Genomic DNA, 18,750 nt, shown 5'->3' on the forward strand with positions numbered 1-18,750 from the left:
GGCTGATCCGAGTCCATCCCATCCCCACGCTTTCCCAGCCGTCCCTCCCCTGATGCTGGCACCCAGTCGCGCTTTGGCAGCGACTCTGGGAGATGATCTGGTGGATAATATATGGCTTTTTACATGTTAAGGTTAGTTTTCCTGCTGGATCGAGTCTCTGAACTGAGTTCTCACACTGTGCGCTGCTGGCACGAAGCAAGGGGATCACGGCAGACTGACGCGAGCACGACCAAAGCTTTTGCAGGGTGCAACTCAGTGCCAAGTTCCTTTGGGCTCCTCAGCGAGCAGCCCCATCCTGCCACACACATCCCTGCAGTGCAAAGTGCCCCATGTGTACATTTTGCTCTGTGTTTTAATCCAGTGTAACTCAGGAGAGGTGAGTGGCAGCACAGATGAGTTTTGTCTAGTGCTTGTCCTGGTGCCCGACTCGGTTCTGTGGCTGCTGCTTCTCTTGCAGGTTGGCTTCGTGGCAGGGTGCACGGTGCCGGTCAGAGATGTCTCCAAGCTGGGTCTTGGAGCAAGCAGGAAGTTGTTTCCTTTCTTCCTGTTTTTGTCCCCATGCCTGCTAATTTCCTCTGGGAAGAAAAGTGCATTCTGCAGTAAAGGGAAAAAATAGTCACACGTAACGGGAAGGGACAAGGCAGCAAAACTTCTGAATGAAGCATGGGACAAGGAAGGAGCACAGGGTGTTAACTGCAGTAACGCAGCAAGGACAAATAGCTGCCTGTGGGCTGTGACCACGGGGATAAAAATGGCCCACTTGGGACAAGCTGGGGAGCAGACCCTTGGAAGAATTGCATTTCCACTCCAGTTTATGAAGGATGTTGCTCTCCAGCTGTTCCATCTCAGTGGTGCCGGTTTGCAAGAGGAGGTGATGACTCGTGTTAGATTGGTTGATATAGTTGGAAGAAAGAGGTGAACTTTAGATACTTCCTTTAAGCTTTGATTGTTAAATGGACTTTATAAAAGGGCTTGTCTACCTTTTTTTTAACCCTCAGTTGCTCTAATAACAGCTATCATCTCTCTCTCCTACTGCATCCCTCATGTCCTTAAATCCTCATGGCTGCTGCTGCTGCTGCTTAGCCCAGGTCTCTCCCCTGTGTGTGCAGGCTCTTGGGAGCCTGTGCCATTTCTGAGCTGGGATACTGCCAGCTTTCCAGGAGGTGCTGTGCATTTGGAACAGGTCCCCAGCTTTGTCCTGGCCCATGTGCTCATTTGTCCTGAGCCCCCAGGAAGGCAGCAGCTCTGGCATGTGGACGTGTGTCCGTGCTGTTCTTGCTTCTGTGTGTTCCCATGAAAGGAGGTTGATGCTGTGCAGCGTAAAAGCAACTCCCACAAAACTAGTTCTGCTCTGGGACTTCCCATGACAGGCCTTTTTTTTTTTTTTTTTTTTAAGCAATCCACTTGCAAGAGATCTGCCTACAAACTGGCTTTTCAGGTTCTGGGGAAAGCCATGGGTTGGCCCTGGTCTCGGGAATGTCTTGCTCTGTGCTGGGTAGGCTTCAGCCAGGGGGATGAGCTTTGAATGTGCAGAGTGCTGCTGGCCTGCAGAGCACACCAGAAACCTCTTCTCCAACAAGCTTGTCCTCTCTGTGTCTTGGTACTGAGACCGAGTGGCCCCGATGTGTCACCTTAGGCAGAAATTATGTCCCTCAGAGAGGGCCAGCACCCCGTCACTGGACTTGGCAGACAGCTCGTTTCACTTTCGTGGCAGGGACTGCGACGGGGCTGCAGCTGCGCGAGGTCGCAGGGCAGGAATAGGAATTCCTTTTGGGGTCATCAGTCCTGTTCCTCTGGAATCCAGCCCCGGAAAGTAGCCAGCAAGTCCCAACATGTTCCCTTGAGAGAGGCAGGGTCTGCTGAGTGTGGCATGATAGGACAGTTTATTCTGGGCACAGAGCCCTCATGCTCAGATATAATTAGTAAAAGTTTGATTCTCTTCAGTGTGTTGGATCTCTCTGCAGTGCAGACACAGCCTGGTTAGTGCTGAAGGCCTGAGATTGGCAACATGGCCAGGATTACCAGCTTGTTTTCCTCTTCCATTCAGTGTGTCCAGCAAGAGGTCGAGCAGAGCGTGTGTTGTGTGAGCCCTGTGTTGCTGGGGATGTGCCTGCCAAGCAGGACTGGCTGTGAGCTGAAGATCCTGACATTTCTTTATCTGTCACTCTACAGCTTTTGTCCAGCAGACTGGTCTTTTGATAAGATTCTTCCCTTGTTCTTGCTGCCTTTCTTCCATAGCTATCTCTGGAGGCCTTGGCATCCCGTGGAGACCATTCATCTTTCTCAGAGTTTCCAGCATTAATTGTGGCCTGACATGACACCTCTGTTAATTGCTGTTCCTGCAGCCACCAGCCTGTCGCCTGTATATGACACATTTCAGTAGAAATACTTAAAACTCAAGGATGGATTCCTTCCTTAACATTTTCCCTGAGCTCAGATGTGGATTAGTTTCCTTTCTTTTCAGTTGAAGAGGTGCTGGACTCCAAGTTTAACATTTATCATCATCTAGTTGGAAGGAAAGGAAACATGAACTGTGCAGATCTCACACAGTTGCTATGAGGTTGACTCCCAGCTGCTGGGTATGTACATGTTGGAGTTTTAAGGAACCCATGGAATGCATGTGTTGCCTGCCTGCTCAGGGAGCTGTGTAAAAACATCTCAGTGTGTGCTGTGGGTGCTGCAGCCTGAATTTAATGAGATTTGTGTCTGGGTTGTGGGTAAAACATCCCAATGCTGCTGGAAGGTAGGATGAAGATGGTTTTTTTCTACAGAGCTGGGGAAGCCTTGGTGTCCAGGGTTGTGCAGGTAGTTCTCTCCCCAGTGATAGGCTTTATTTTTAGCCTTGTGGTTGGTTCTTTTGTTTTGTTTTCTTTTTGTTTGTTTATTTTTTGCCTTGTTCAGAACTAGCAGACCTGCATGGGCGCCAGGTTGCTTACTCTGCTAGTGCTCAATAACTCCCCTCTGAGAGAATAACTTGTAGAAGGGACAGTATTAACCCTGCAGCTCTAAGTCCCAAGAGATTAGGCAGGCAACAGGCAGATTTAACCTTGGAAGGAAATGGATCTGTTTGGCAGCATTTCCCATGGTCATGCTGGCAGCTCTGTTTCCATGTCCTCAAAGAACCCCAGGCTAATTTGGTGTGTGGTGTGTGCTCAGACCATCCAGGCCTGCTTGCATGGAGTTGTGGAGACCGTCCCTGCAGTGCAGCCTGAGCTGGGCAGGGCTTGCCTGCCAGCCTCTCAGTTTTCCCAGGCAGAATGTCTGTGCCACTGGGAGTGAGGTTTCCACAGGGAGAAGTGGAAATGCGTCTGTGCTGAGATTGCCCATTGTCATTTCCTTGGTAGTTGAACTTCAGGGATTTCTGACTGTTTGCTCCTTTTTTTGGTCCTGCCCACCTTGCTGCTGTCCAGGACTAGTTGAAGGTTCAGCTCACACCTCTCGTCCTTGTTTCAGTCCATGCTGCTGTAGGAATGAGGAGATGTTTGTTTTTTTTTTTTTTTAATGTGTATTGGGGTGATGCAACAGAGAGCAAATCAACAGCTGAGTTTTTGACCAAATCATCCAAACTATGGTCAAATCCTTCTGAGTAACAGTGTCTGTTTCCCACTGGGTGAAGACAGAGAGCTTATTCTTCACATTTATCTTAGTGGTCCAATCTCCTAGAGCTGTAAGAGTGCACGTTTCATTGCTTGTGTGTTCTACTTGCTGCACAGACAGCAAATGTCACGTTGACATAGGGCTTGTTTTTGCTGTAATTTCCTTTGGATGCACTCTTCAACTATCTAGGTAAACAATTTATTTCAAATATAATTACAGCTCCTTTTTGCCTACCAAAGAAATGTTGGAAGTGCGGTGATGCAGACCTGAGCAGCGGATATGTTCTTAAATTCTGGGGCCTTCAGCAACAAACAGACCTTGCCTTAGTAATCAGAGCATCTCTAAAGCACAGTGTTTATTAAAGGAAATGTAATTTCTTCTCAGTGAAATCTAAGGTATCATTGCACAATACTTCCCTGGCACAGTAGAGCCTTCCCAGGGGGAGAAGAGATAGCAAGCCATGCCTGATCTTGCCTTTTCTGGAAAGCTTACCTTTGCCACCTCCTCCCCTTCCTGTTTCCACTCTGCTCAGAGCCAGCCCCTTGCTCTGCTGGTCAGCAGCAATCCCTGCTTTGAAGGTTTGCTTTCCTTTAAAAAGGAACAATCCCTATGAGGTCATCCTGAAACTGCACAGGACGCTGCACTTACAGTCCTTCAGGTCTGGCACTTCCTTGGCTTTGGCTCAGTGAAAGTTAGAGCTGCTTGGATTTTAAAATCTGGAGGGCTCAGACAAATGCAGCTTCTGTATTTCAGGAGTTACTGCCCTGTAGCAGTCAGCACATGGGAGATTTGTTACTCTGTTGCTTAAATTCAAAGCCTTAAAGTGAACTGTAGAAAACTGTGAGTTGTTTTGCCAAAAAGTGTGAGTGTACCTTCCTTTTCCCTGGCTGTTCTGGGACTATAATTTCAGGGAGAACAGTGGGCAAGGATGTGCCATTCACTTAGCCTGAAGAAGTGTGGTTCACTTAGAATTTTTTTTTTTTTTTTTTTGCTAAACCAAGCTAGAATTCTGATTACTTCTCTTTGCATTATGAATGCGTTGTTGCACTGGGCACACGATGAATGTGCAGAGGTGTGCACACACCTGCAGAGCAAGACAGGCTCTTCCTGCAGCTATTTCCAGTTGGACACAGCAGGAGATGGTGTGTGCCTGGCCATCAAGCACGAGCCAGGGGAGAAATCAGAGCACCAGAGTGGCTCTCCTGTGTCCTTGGCTGCATCAGCTAATGGTGAGGGACAGCAGCCAAACCAGCTCTGCTCTGAATTCTTGGCTGTTTAATTGGTCCTTTGAAGGATCTCCCCCAGGCCTTGGCTGCTGTGGGCATTTTATATTCTCTGACTTGTGCCCAGGTGAGCAGAACTGTGGTGGTGCTGGAGAAAGCAGGTGTGTAATGGGGAGTGAGGATGCTCTGAATTTCAAAGGAGCACTCCAAGAAAGCTGTTCTGAGTGGCTCTGTGGCTTCCATCCTTCCTGAATATAAAGTCTGTCTTCTGGTGGCTCTAGCGTTTGTTATTGTTATTTCCTCTAAGATTTTTTTAGGTTGCTATTCAGAGTGGTTTTATGTAACTTTCCATAGGAAATGTTGTCATTTGTGGCAGTTTTGATCTCTTTTGCCGTTGAAACGTTTTTATTTAGCACAACAAACAGTGATTCTTAGCTGCTTTTAGTACCCAGAGTCTTTGCTGTAGAGGATGAGTAGCTTTTGGTCTAACATAATTTTTGGTTTGGCTTATTGTGATCTTTTTAGGAGAGTTGCTTTTCCATAAATTTTTTATTGATATTGTATTTTCTAAATGAACAATGTTGTAATCACTAAGACACATTACCAAGAGAATTGCTCTTGAGCTGGGTGCACAGACAGCTGTTCCAAAATCAGCCAGAGCCAGTGTTTACTTCTGTCCTGAGTGTCATCCCAGCTTGCCTTGTGTCCTGAACCCTTACAGTACTTGTGATGAATATGAGAGCTGGTAGAAAAAAAACCTTCAAAATGCAAAATTTCAATGAAAATAAAACCTTTGTTGGGTTTGTCTTTTGTTTCCTAACGTGGGGTCATGGCTGCACTGACAAAAGCCTTTTTGTGACTCTCACCTTGCTGTATAATGGAGGCAGTGACTGTGCCCATGGTGCTTGTGGGTCAGCCAGAACTTAACCAGACATCTGCTTTGCTAGTAACGGGAATAAATCTGGAACAGGGTCCTCTGAAGTCCCATGAAATTGTTTAAATGAGTTAAATGTGCACTGCAATAGTGTCTGTGATCACTCTTTCCTGAAGAAGGTGCAGAGCCACACAGAGCACCGTGACAACTGTGCTTAGAGGCTGCTGGGGACCCAAAGGGCTCTGGTGGCTCAGCCCAGGCCCCACTGAGCCAACAGACAGCTGTGGTTACCTTCAACCAGGGTGCAGGAACAAGGCTTGCATAGATGATCCTTCCCCTGGTAGCTGGTAATGGATCTCTTGGTGGAAACAGCTCCTGTGGAGGACCAGGCAGGGCTCTGCTGGCTTCCCTGAGGAATGGGAATGCTGCTCAGAGCTTGATGTGCCATCACTGGAGCTGTTGGCAGGTATCTCATCATGCTGTGCCCTGATGGAGCTTGTAAGTGCCAGGCTGTGACCAGACTTCTAGGATGTGGCTGCTGGAAATGTGGCTGTTGGATGCGGTGGCAAAGCCACAGGGTGTGTCACAGAGAAACATAAACAGGGTGAAGAGCCAAAGTGCTCCAGAAGGTTTTCCACTGCTCCCCCCTCGTTGTTGGTTGGTTTATGTGCAGGCTGTTGCCCTTGCTGGTATCTCAGTAGGTTGTGGATGGCTCTGGGCTGGATTTGCTCTGGAAGGTGCAGTTGGAGATCGCTCATTGCCCAGGCCCTGTGTGGGCCCTGAGTGTGCTTGGCTGGTGCTGCAGACCTGCCCCTGTCATCTGGGCCACACGTGCTGAGGAGATGGAAAAGGCTCCTCTGCCATCCTGCTCTGCTTGGCTCCCTTCACCTGCTTCCTTGTGGGTGCTCTAGGCCATGGGTGAGCAGGGGAGCTCCTCCCTTGGGAGCCTCTCTGTGGAAGCTGCCCGGGTGTGAGGCTGGGCTGTCAGCTCTGGAGCAATCTGTGCATGGTTTGGGTGTTTTCCCATCTAATGACCCCACCAAAAAACTCACTCTGCCTCTGGTGGTACCGTAGTATTTAATTCCTGTTGCACTCAACACCTGCACTGAGGGTGCTTCTCAGATTAGAGATGCTGAACCCACCACCTCCCTGGGATAATCGTTGGCTTCCCACAGAGGTACAAATCTGAGTTTTGGCCATGTTTTTAACAATCACTTCAAACTATTCTGCCTTGAGAAGCAGTCCAATCATCTGGCTCCAGCTGCTCTGTTTGTTCCTGTGTCTTCTCCTTTCCTTCTGCTGGCACAAGTGTTTGTGAGAAGGAGTTGGGGCTGGAATGAGCCATTTTCTCTGCTGAGCTCATGTGGGTCAGTTCCCAGTGTGGATCACCCAACAGCTGTGGGGTTGCTGGTGCCAGCAGGAGGAGGAGGGCAGCACACAGGGCTGGGTCACTGCTCCTTCTGTTGGCTTGCATCTCTTTCAAGTGTTTAAGACATCTTTTAAGCTTGAATTTTGAGCATTGGTTTCCAAATTCTTGTTACTATTTCGCCCTTTGTCTGCTGCAACAAAAGGACCTTGAAGATCAGCCTGTTGCTTGTGAGTGTTTGCATGTTGCAGTTGGGGGTCATCTTTTAACCTGTATTTGAAGGAGTTCAACTACAGATCTGGGGACTAACAGAAATCAGAAGAGGTTTTTGAGCTTCCTGTTTTTCCTCTCTCTGCTATATGAGGGCAACACACCTTCAGGTCCCAGGTGAATCTGCTCTGAAAGCTTTTAATGCTGGTGTTCAAGTAGGAACTAAATTTTGTTTGATTTCCATCATAACCTTCATGTTTTTCTGAAAATCAAGAAAATCAGTTGCTCAAAGGGATATCAGATCTCCTTTCTTGATCATGGGATTGGCTCACGTACATTCAGACTTCACTGGTGGATATTTTCATTACCTGTGCTTAAAGCCCTCTGTCTCTATGCAGCTGAACCTTTTCCAAGTTCAGTGGGTCCCAGCTGAAGCTTCTGAAGCTTTGCACTCCTGCTGTGCCTCTTTGAACACCATCCCTCTACAAGGCTTTGCCTGAAATACCAGCCCAGTGTAGCTTCCCATTTCCTGTCTAGGGGTCTGCCTGGCCTCTTCCAAACCAGGCAGTTTCAGCTGGTATTTCTCAGCTCATTCTATTCAGTGCTTCATGGTGAGATCCCCAGTGGGGATGGAGTAGGACAATTTCACCCAGGCAGGGGATGACAGCTCAGGGCAGTGTTTGATGTCTCACCTGAGCTGCTGTCATGCTGAGCCATCACTGAAGAGGTTGGTCCTGCCCTTCCTCTCTGGGTTGCACAGGGCTTATCTGAAATTATCTGAGACTCTTCAGGCTGCCAGATCAACAGGAAATAATTTACTAGGGTTAGTTTGTGCTGGTGAAACACCTTGTGGAGTAAGGCAAGCCTGCTCCCTGGGCAGCAGCTAGCTGGCAGGTGGATTTGCTCACGAGCAGAAGCCAGAGAGAGCCCTGAGGAACTGCTGCCTGTGTGATTTGGTGCAGGCTCTTGGAAGTGGCATCAGCCTCCAGCAGCACTCAGGCAGAGCTCGTGCATGGCAGGGAGCAGTGAGAGGGACAGTGGGGTGTGTGTGGGAATGGCAGTGCTGCCAGCTCCCTGCAGGGCAGGGCTCACAGGGCACTGTCTGCACAGCTCTGCCAGGCTTGTGCTCAGAGCTGCATGGACTGCTCAGACCCAGCTTCTCAGAGAGAAGGCTCCCAGAGCCTCACAGCATTGCCCAGCTCAGCAGCCTGTGCTGGGAAAGCAGGAGAGGGCCCTGGGCAGTGCTGATGGCTTTGTTTCATTTCTCAGGTATTTTCTTAGGGTGGGCAGTGGTGGTGGGCTCAGCCAAAGCTTGGCTGTTGCTGTGCCCTTAGCAGCTTTCCCCAGGAGTGGCCTGTCCCACCTTCCCTGTCCCTGCCTGCCCTCAGCCCCTCCATCTGGCCTGTTTCAAAGGGCTGGCTCATTCCTGGTGTGTGGGATATTGTTTGGAACTCCTTGGGTCTGATCCATGCTAGATGGTTTTATTGGCAGCCACGAGAATGAAACCCCACTGCTCCTCTTCTCCTTGGACTTCCTGCCTTTTCCCTGCTGTGCCAGCAGCAATCCTCCTGGAGAGAGGCACAGCCAGGAGCTGTCTCCTCTGGCTCCCCTGGCTCATCCTGTCTGGAGAACACTGTGAGGATCCTGGTTTCTTTGCTGGATTCCTGTGCCTCAGCCAGACCCCTTCAGGTACATGGGGCTTGCCTAGGACCTTGTGTAGCAGGCACTGTAAATAAGATTGTTCCAGTGATGAGGTTTGAAAAATGGAGAAAAACAGCTGGAGTCTGAGCATGGTGATCAGATTGCAGTGGAATAACCCCTGTGTGTGTTACTCCTGGGGGTGTCTGCAGGAACATGCACACACTGTGCTGGAGAGGAGCAGTGCTGTTGGAAAAAGCAGATGCTGTTTGTTTTTGTGGTAGTGTTGAATTAAGTTGGGATTTTGTTTTGGTTTTTGTTTGCAGTGTTTCTTGGGGGGAAAAAAGCCAGCTTTTTAAATGGAAATGCTGGTAAAAATGGAGATTTTGGAAGAAAAGAAATCAACATGGGAATAGCTTCAGTTGTCTGTTTAAATGGAAGGATGGTCTTTCTTTGAAATGGCTGTGCAAGCTTCTAAATGTATTTAGGATGCCTGTCAGTTTTAGGAACATGCTCAGGCTTCTGGCAAAGCTTTTCCTTTGCTCTTTGGGTCAGTAGATTTCACTAAGCAGCTTTCCTTGATCATGTGCCAACTTTGGTATTTAATGTGCTCTCCCCTTTCTTAGCCTGACCCACAGCACAGTGGATTTGCCTTTCATTCTGGTTCTGTGACCTTGCTTTGGCACAGACCTTTTGAAGATGAATTTCCCAGGCTATCTGCCATTGATACGTTTTTCTTTTGTTTGTTTATTTTAATTGAAATGGACATTATTAATAATTTTTATGTTGCTACCAGCTGATCAGTTAGAAGAAGCTGGATTTGCAAATACCTCTCATTCAGCCTTATATTTGCATATTCCTGAGTTTAGTGATGCTGGTGGAACAAAGTCCAAACTAAGCAAGTGCAGGAGGTCTGAAACAGCCCCTGTATGAGGACTGAGCTTCTGGATGTGGGTGTGGGAAGAGGGGATGGGAGGAAGAGCATGGAAGAGATCTGTAGAGTCAAGGCTTGCATGGATAAAGAGGATAGGGAAAAGCTGATCACTCTTGTAGTCCAAGAACTACAGAGCAACAATGAACCCAGGAAATGTCAGGTTTGCAGATGAGCTGGAGCAGAATTGTCACACAGCATGTGTTTCACCTCTGGAGATTTGTCATGTGCAGTTATGAATACTAGAAGTTTGCTTGGATTAAAAAATAATCTGGATAAATTCTGGAATAATAACCATTGGATGGATATAGAGATGGATACAGAACTGTTCCATGCAAAGATATTTCTGCCACAAGAAGCCTGTGAGTTATTCACAGCACATGCCATAGCTCTGTCCTGGGAGAAAGGACTGTTGAGTGATCCTGTACTCCTACCCTGTGATCCTCAGCTGGAAATGATGAACTGGCTTTAGAGGGACCCTGAGCTGACCCTGCATGGCTGTGCTCTGTGTGTTCCCATCCTGCTGCTCTTGGTGGCCTCTTGACAGTACTGAGAAATTGGGGTTGATGGTATGGGACCATTCAAACAAAATACGCATCAATGCAGTTAACTTTGAAACAAAGCCCACTGGCCTGATGAAATACATGGACACTGGACCCTGAAAATTGACCCCTAGAATTAACCAAGGGGTCAGTGTGAAACTCAGCAAGTGCTTTCATTACAGTGCTGAGGCAGAAATTAGCAGCACTTTGGGTGAGGGCCAGGTGTGATAATGGGTGTTACCTGCCATGCAAGGGCTGTTGGACCATGTTGCTGTACATCTGTGCACACAGCTATGCACTGATGCTCATCTGGTCTGTGTATCTGTATATTCAGCTGGATCCACATTCAGGCTCCCTGTTAACCCTGGAGACCTGTCTCTCGTGACCATACCCCAGGCCTTTTTGTGCCTGAGGCAGAGGCAGCTGCCTGACCTGTGCTGTGGCTGATTATTCATACAGAATTCACAGTGATTGCCCTGGCAGGGCCTGATGCAGTCTTGGGTGTTTGTAAGGTTTATTTTTGGCCACTCCAAATGCACACAGGGAGTTGGGAATGCTGATCAGCTCTGCCCTCACTGCACTCTTTTACTGGGAAATGAACCTGATAGTGAGTAAAGAAGGTTGAACTGATAGGGGGATTTGCTCCTACATACTCTGTTTGCAGCCACCCTGGAAACTCACCTGAGGTTTAAATACTGAATGCATTTAGACAGTTATTATATATGCATTTTTGATTTGCTACTTAAAGAACTGTTTAACTGCTGAAGTGGGGAGAAAGCAGAGCAATTCATTGCTCTGTCAGAATGTGAATTTCATATTGAGATATTCACCTTGCCTAAAGTACAAAGTTGAGTCAACTTTGGGGGTAATTATAAGGCCACAGGCTTTACCCCTGTGTGTGCATGTCCTCTTTGGCAGGTGTGTACACCCTGGAGATCCCATGTGCAAGTCTGCAAGGGTGGCAGGGAAGCCAGCGAAGATACAGGGACATCGCTGTCTGTGGTCTGTGGCAATTTAGGAGGGGAAACTCAAACCAGATTTAATCAGAAGTCTTTCACAGGGTTTCATGTTATTGCAGCAACTTTCGGGCAATACGGGCGTGATTCATCCTCTGCCTTCCTGGCCTGGCCTCACTGATTGATAGAGCTGCAAATCCTACACATTTGTATTCTTTACACCCAGAGCTCCCACTCACAAAGGCTGCTCTGTAGGTAGACAGGAAGGATGTTGAGTGATGTTGGCTCAGTGGTGAGATGCTGGAAAAAGCAGAGTTGCTACTTTGGAGGCTCTGAATTTGCCCTTGAAGGCTCCGGAAGGAGGCTCTTGAGTTGTGTGAAATAGATTGTGTTTGGTCGTGCCAGCGTGGTGGCTCTGTCTCTCTTGGCTGGTCTCTGATTAGGACACCTTGAGGACATGTGGTGTTTGTGATCCTCAGAGGTAAATGCTGAAGCTCTTTGCTGGAGTATTTCAGGTATGAGAAATCTGCTTTGCTTTCTGACCTCACCATGAAGACAAATTTGCAAGACCTTTCAGTAAATTGTGTCTCATGGCAGATTTACTCATACCAAGCACAGGCAGGAGTTCCCCTAATACTCTCACTGTTCTTATCTTACAGGAAGTTAGAACAGTTGTATTTAGCCACCCCTGCAGCTCAGCAAGGAGGGAAGGAAGGATTTGTGTCCCTGTCATGCACAGCACTGCATCTGTGCAACAGGACTGTGGTGCATGTATGAAGGGCATGTCTGCACAGGCTAGATCATGAATTCCCAGACTTTTGGGGGCCTGTGGTATTTGCTGAAACCCAACCTTCATCCACCTACAGCTGAGTCCTCCCTTTCTGTCGTTCTGGCTCAGCTGAGCACAGCGCTCCTGGCAGCCGGCCCAGCCCGGCGACTGAACCAGCAGCTGGCCTTCAGCTCCTTTTAGATGAGATTCTCTCCTAACCCAATCCAGATCATCCCCCACTCCCATTTGTTGACCTATTTCCCCCCTGCCTGCCCCCCTGCCTTGTATCTTTTGCCATGGTGTGTGCAGTTCCCTTTCCAGAGCAGCTGCAGGAGCTGTGGGAAGATGGTGGCAATGCCCTGCAAGGCAGTGCACGTTTCAGAGAGCCAGTGCCTAATTTAGGTTGGGAGGGACCTGTGCAGGTTGACTGGCTCAGCCACTGCCAGGCTGGGATAATTCAGGCAGCTCAGGGCCTTGTTTTGTTGCATGCCAAATGTCTCAGAGGGTGGAGATCCCTCTGGTCCTGGCCTAGGACTTGGCCTCTCAAGGAAGAATCCTTACGTGTTAAACTCACTCTGCATTTAAAATAAATGGGCTGTGTTAACACTGTAAGAGCACTAAGTTTTAATTCCAGCAGAGTTTTTCTCCTACTCCCTGTCTAAGCATGTGTGCCTGCTGATTTAACTGGTTGCTTATTCCATCTGTCCACTGTGGTGGAGAGGCTGGGGCACTTGATTATTTTTGTCCCCTGTGGCTAAGGGCCATAGGCCAGGCTAGGGCCACGCAAGGAGAGAGCCTGGAGGGAATGGAATCTGTTGTCCCATTCAGCACACATGCTTCCCACTGTTTGCTTGAAGTTGTGTGTGTGATAGGAGAGGAAGAAATACAAACTTGTAGTGTAATTTAGGCTGGAAAATACCTGTGGAGGCATCTGAGCTGATCTGCTTCCAGTGAAATCTGTTTTCTCTGAGCATGCACAGTGAAGTGGGTGCTCTGGCAGCCTGAAGGACTCCTGTGGTCCTAAACAGGAGGGCAAAACTGCAGCAGAGTGGGCAAGATGACAGCGAGTCACTCTGCTCACTGCAGCGTTTGGATTACACAGCGGTTTTTATTTAAATACCATATCATTATTATTTATGTATGAAAACCACTCTTAGTTCAGGATTAGTGCCAGTTCTCTAATGTTCATGCTATACTGGTGTTGCTCTGTGCACTGTATTATGTTTCTAGAAAATCACTACATTTAAAAGAGATTAGAAACAGCGATGAGAAATGGCCACTTGTTAATTGCTAAGTGGTGGGTGAGTTGGAAAGTGTGGTGCTTGGCTTTGGGTGGGCAGAAAAGGGTGTTGGTGAGTCACAAGCTGGTTTTAGAGGGAGGTCAGTGGCTTTTGATACTGCAGTTACTTAGCTGGTTGGTCTGGATCCAGATCTCATTAAGATTTAATTCATGGCTTGTTCTTAAGGAATCTGGATCTCACAGTAGTCTCAGCAAAAATCTTAATGGGAGGCAACTCAAACCTGTGACTGCAGTGTCTGTATCTTGCTCAAGGTTCTGTGTCCTTTAGTGTCGGGTGCTGAATGAGCAGTGTGGGCACAAGCTGTGAGCCCTGAGCCCTCATGAGGCACTTGGGGAATTCATCCCACGTGGGGCTTGGGGCCCATCAGTCACAGCTGGGAGGAGAACCCTCTGCCCACCCTGCCAGCATGGGCTGTGAGGGATGAGCCAGATTCCCTCCTGACTCTGGTGTCTGCCCTCTCCTAGGCCTGAGGACAAGCGTGGGACGATGTCGGAGGCGCGGCACGACAGCACGAGCAGTTTACAGCGCAAGAAGCCACCATGGCTAAAACTGGACATCCCGGTGCCAGTGCCCATGCCCGTGCCAGAGGAGCCCCCCCAGCCCGTGCAGGTACAGGGGGGAGGGTTTGTGGAGCGGGGGAGGGACGTGCTGGGAGCATCCCTGTGCCTGAGATCCCCATCAGGGAAAGGCAGCGTGTGATGGCAGGTCGTGAGGCCACATAAGAAGGGGCAGAGCCTTTGAGTAAATTTATGAGCAGTAATTAACTCCCCTTGAAGGGGATGTGGGAGGGATGAGGGTGGGTGGCTGATGTGCTCACATCAGTGGATGTGAGTGTTTGGATGTGGGCATTGTGAGAAGTGTCTTGGCTGGGATATGAGAGTGAGGTATTCAAACAAGCATTTCTTAAGGGGACTGGAGGACTGAAGGTCTCCCAGACAAGCATGAGGGCCTGGAAGTGCTGGAGCTTGTGCTGAAATGAGCAGGGTATGAATCTGACTTATGAATAGCCAAGATAATGACAGACTTTCATCAGTAACAGCAAAGAACAGTTACTGGCAACACAAAGCTGTTAGCAGCAGGAGGAACATGAGAGGACCATGTGGGATGAGAAATACACAACACTGAGGAGTGCTGAAGTAGAGATGAGGTGATAGGTTAATAGGAGCAGTGCAAAGCATGAGAGTCAAACACCCTCATTTATGCTGGGGATAGGGAGAATATCAGGAATACCTGCTACAAGGTACCAAAAACTGCTGTAGGGGTGAGACCTGGGTATGAATGCTGGCTGCTTGTGTGGCCTTGCTGCAGGAGCAGAGACTCTGTGCACCAAAGGCAGAGCCAGAGGGTTCTTGCTGCCCACCTCCATGGGTGTGCACAGGGCCTGGCTTCAGTCACTTATGTGAAAAAAAGTTTAGTCCTTAGAGAAATAGAGGGTTATACAGCTTCCCTGGAGGGGGCTGAGGACAAGCTTGTCTTAAGAGGGAGCTTCTGTTGCACTTGGAACAGCAAGAACTGTCCTCTTCATAATTTTGTGATCCTGGGACTCAAATGCACTTCACTTATGTGATAGCTCCTGGCAGATAAATCTTGGTTCTGGTCTTCCCTTGGAAGGAAAGGGTTTGGAGGTCAGTCTGTAGGGATTAGAAGAGGAGTTCAGGGTTTTACCAGTGCAGGTTGAAACGTTCTGAATCAATTATTTAAGGCTCTGATGAATCTTGCCTTATCTAGAATCTCTAAATCCAGCTGGGCACCTGGAGGGACACTCTGTGCTTACAATCGAAACTGGTGGAAGTGATGTTCTCTGCATAGCCCAGACTGTCAGGATAAGAGTGCATTGTGTGCACCTCTGACTTACAACCTGAGTAGCTTTTACATAAAAGATACCAAAACTGTTAATGTAAGTGGAAATCATTAGCTTTCTGGGCTAGAGAGGCTGAAGTAGTCTTGAGGCAGAGACAGTGTCTGACCAGAGGATCGATCAGAGCTTCCCTTGCCAGAGGGGCAGTCTGCTCAGCCTGCCCTGTACAAATGGGACATGGTATCTCTGCTGAAAAATGTAATCCAGAGCAGCCCTGGGGAGGCAGTTGTGTGAGCTGAGAACAGCGTGCAGAGTTGTGTCACATTTGGTAGGTGACATTTAGCCATGACATGTGAGTGTGCCCAGGCCATGAGGCTATGAACAGAGCCTTTTCCAGCTTGCTTAGGCTGCACCAGGCAGCAACTGCAGACCCACCCACAGCTCTCACAGGCTTTTAGTGCAGATCCAGAGCCACTTAAGAAGCAAATCCCACCGACTGCACTTCTCTTGACCTTGTGGAGTGGCCTAGGAGAGTGTGATTTGGGCAGGCAGCAGCCAGGAGGATGTGCTGCAGGAGCTCAGGCAGTCCATGTTGAATTGCTGACATGCCCACCCCAGAACTCTGACTCTGCCTGCCTCCCTTCCCTCGCAGCCGACGCGGCGCCAGGCGTTCCTGCGGAGCGTGAGCATGCCGGCCGACAACAGCCGCGTGCCGTCCCTGCCGCACGACCCCGCCAGGAGAGCGGGGCTGCAGCGCCAGACCTCCATCACCCAGACCATCAAGAGGTGAGGCACGGAGCTCCTGGAGCCTGCTGCACTGTGTTCTGCCATCCAGTGCCATCCTGGAGCTGTGGATTTGTGATTTCTGCTCATCCCGTTGCTGTCACAGCAGGGTTAGGTTAGGTTGAGTCCCTCATTGCCTTGGGAGGTGGTGGAAGGGTGGGTGCAGGTTGGTCCCCAGTGTAGAAGCCCAGTGGTGCTGTACAGCCTGTCTGTAGTGCATGAGGGGGCAAGTCCTGGGAGGAAGGTGCTGGTGATCAGGACAATGAATGGTGTTTGCCACTTACAGACAGGTTTTGGCTGTCCCCATGCCCTGGAGGGGCTATTTCTCAATAATAGGATGTGTCAGGCCCTGATGTTTAGCTGTGACTGTAGATGGGGTGTGCTGGGTGTGCTTTGGTGCAGTGTCTGAGAGCACATGGTTGCTGGGGGAGGCAGAAGCCCATTGGAGCTTTGCAGGGCTCTCAGCAGCTTGGCTCCTAGCACTGGCAGGTCCTTGAGATGGCTCTGAGAGGTGGTGGAGAGCAGCAGGGAGAGATGTTCTGGTCCTGTGTCCCACTCCTGCAAAGGGTTGTCATTACGAGACTCTTGACACATGGCCACACAGAGCTGGATGCTCTTTCCTCACCATGGCAAAGGCTTACCCCAGTTTGCCCAGAGGAAGTGGCGCTCCCAGCTTCTCTCCTGAGATGGCTCATTTCTGTCTCTGGCAGTGTGTCAGGCCTGCCTGAATCCCAGGAGCATCCCTGGAGCTCCAGGGGTCAGGAGTGCTTTCAGCCAGCCAGGCTTCGCCCCCTCACAAAGGAGCAGCTTTCCAGCTCTGGGAGATCTCCCACACACTGTTTTCCTTTGCCTCAGACCTTCCCCAGCTGCCTTGGTGCTGAAGCTCTCCTGCATCAGCCCACTCTGATCCTACTTCTTGTGAGGCTGGGAGGACTGAGCCTGTGAAGTGGTGTCTGCTCTTTTCAGGGCTGTGGGCAGCCTCTGGGCCTGCTGAGGCTGTCCTTGCACACCCACACTGCCTCTTCCCTTGCCTCCCCGCTCCTGACGTGTTCCTTGCCAGGACAGCTAGGCAAGAGCACGTCAAGGATGAGGGGATATCCTGGGAGGGTGCTTTGGAGGCCCTGACAAGAAGCATTGGGTAGAAGGGCCTGGGTAACCTGTCCCAGAAGTCCTCACAACATGCAGTTTGTTTGCAGGGGAGTGAGGAAATGTGAACTGCTTTGGTGCTACTGTGACAAATTTACTTTGGGAAGGACTTAACAGGGAGCAGAACTGCAGGAGATGCACACATTACAGAACACTAGCAATAAAAGCCTGAAATGAGTGGATCAGAAACAAGGCCAGGGAAATGGAAAGTATCAAGGCCTAAATCCCTGTTTTCCATTTAGCAGAGCTAGGAATACAGTGGAGAATGCAGACCATACATCCCTAAATTGTGTTTTGGGATTTGTTTTGTGAGTCCAGGAAGGCTGACTGCCAAGTTTTCTGTTTAACACAGCCCTCAGAATGCACAGAATGTGAAACTGCAGCAGGACTCCATACCATCTTCCCTGGAGGACACAGATCAACTGTGAACATAAAGTCAAGCCTGTGTAGTCCAGAACAAGGCATGGGAGTGATTCATATGAAAGCATCTAACACCATTTCCAGTCTTCCAGGGTCTCTGAGGTGTCCATGCAAAGCAGCAGATGTGCCACAGACAGGCTTGTACACTAGGCAAGATCCTGTCAGGGTCTGACATGTGCCACAGATAGACTTGTACACTAGGCAAGATCCTGTCAGGGCACCAGTCACCTGTCTCTAGGGAGATCATATCTCAGCCTGCTGACACCTCCATGGTTTCACACTGGTGTCCAAAGGCAGCTGTGGAATCTGTAGCTGAGTGTCTGGGCTGACGAAGGCAGGTCTTACAGGGGGAGCTGAGGGGGATGGCACTACTCCTGGTACCTTCCAGACCAATGTGAGACACACATCACAGGTGCACCAAGAGGATTCAGCAGCCTCCTGGGTTCAAAGATGCTGCTGCTGTGTTGGCTTGAGCTTGGTTGTTTCTCTTAGGTCGTACTCTCAGCTGAGGCCACTGTCACATGCAGTGGGGCACCACTGCTGCCCATGGGGCTATGGAAGGAGATGCAGTGGCTGCTCCTCTCCAGAGCCCTGGAGGTTCCTTCCCCTCAGCTCTTTTTTCTTTGCAGCAGACAGGTTCGGTTTCAGAGGAGTCAGACCCTGCCCGCCCGTGGGCACCGGGGGGGCAGGAGCTCCCTGAGAAAGCGGCAGTCCCTGCCCCGATCGTTCTTCAGGTACTGGTAGCACTGAGTGTGAAACCCACCCTGCATGTGTGTGCCAGGGCTGTTGTGAACTGCACAGAGGCTGGCTGTTGCTGAGATCACATTGCCTTCCCAGGACTGTCCAAGAGGCCTACAGACAGGCAGAGTGAGAAAATTCATGTGTGCCTCTAACAGAAAACAATTGTCACTCCTACTAAATGTGTAGGCAGCTGTCAATAAGTAGCATGGACTAACAAGCTGTCCACCCGCCAGCCTCACTCCCTCCTGCCTTTCCTAACAAGCTGTCAACCTCCTGGTGTTCACCATAGCTGGAATATCTCCCCAGGGCAGCCTTAGCCCAGCCTGCCTTTGCTGGCTGCAGTGCAGCATATGTTGGCCCCAAAGCCTTCTTGGGGAAGGAGAGGAAGCAGCACCAAACAGATGCTGTTGTGTTGGTCCAGAGGGGCTCAGAGCTGATGAATGAAACACAGCATC

The 18,750-nt window shown here is 49.6% G+C and overlaps 1 protein-coding gene across 1 annotated transcript in view; it reads left to right on the top strand.

Annotated features, from left to right (window-relative positions):
• The first annotated feature begins 13,878 nt into the window (after positions 1 to 13,878).
• RHBDF1 (rhomboid 5 homolog 1) overlaps positions 13,879 to 18,750 on the top strand; it is a 21,178-nt gene continuing 16,306 nt past the window's right edge. Inside the window, exons 1-2 of the mRNA XM_031060492.1 lie at positions 13,879 to 14,016; positions 15,858 to 15,991. Of these exons, the coding sequence (XP_030916352.1) occupies positions 13,894 to 14,016; positions 15,858 to 15,991 (257 nt within the window). The 5' untranslated portion in view covers positions 13,879 to 13,893. The remainder of the gene's footprint in view (positions 14,017 to 15,857; positions 15,992 to 18,750) is intronic.

The sequence above is a fragment of the Geospiza fortis genome, unplaced genomic scaffold, assembly GCF_000277835.1.
Source record: "Geospiza fortis unplaced genomic scaffold, GeoFor_1.0 scaffold114, whole genome shotgun sequence".
In the NCBI taxonomy this organism is placed as follows: Eukaryota; Metazoa; Chordata; class Aves; order Passeriformes; family Thraupidae; genus Geospiza; species Geospiza fortis.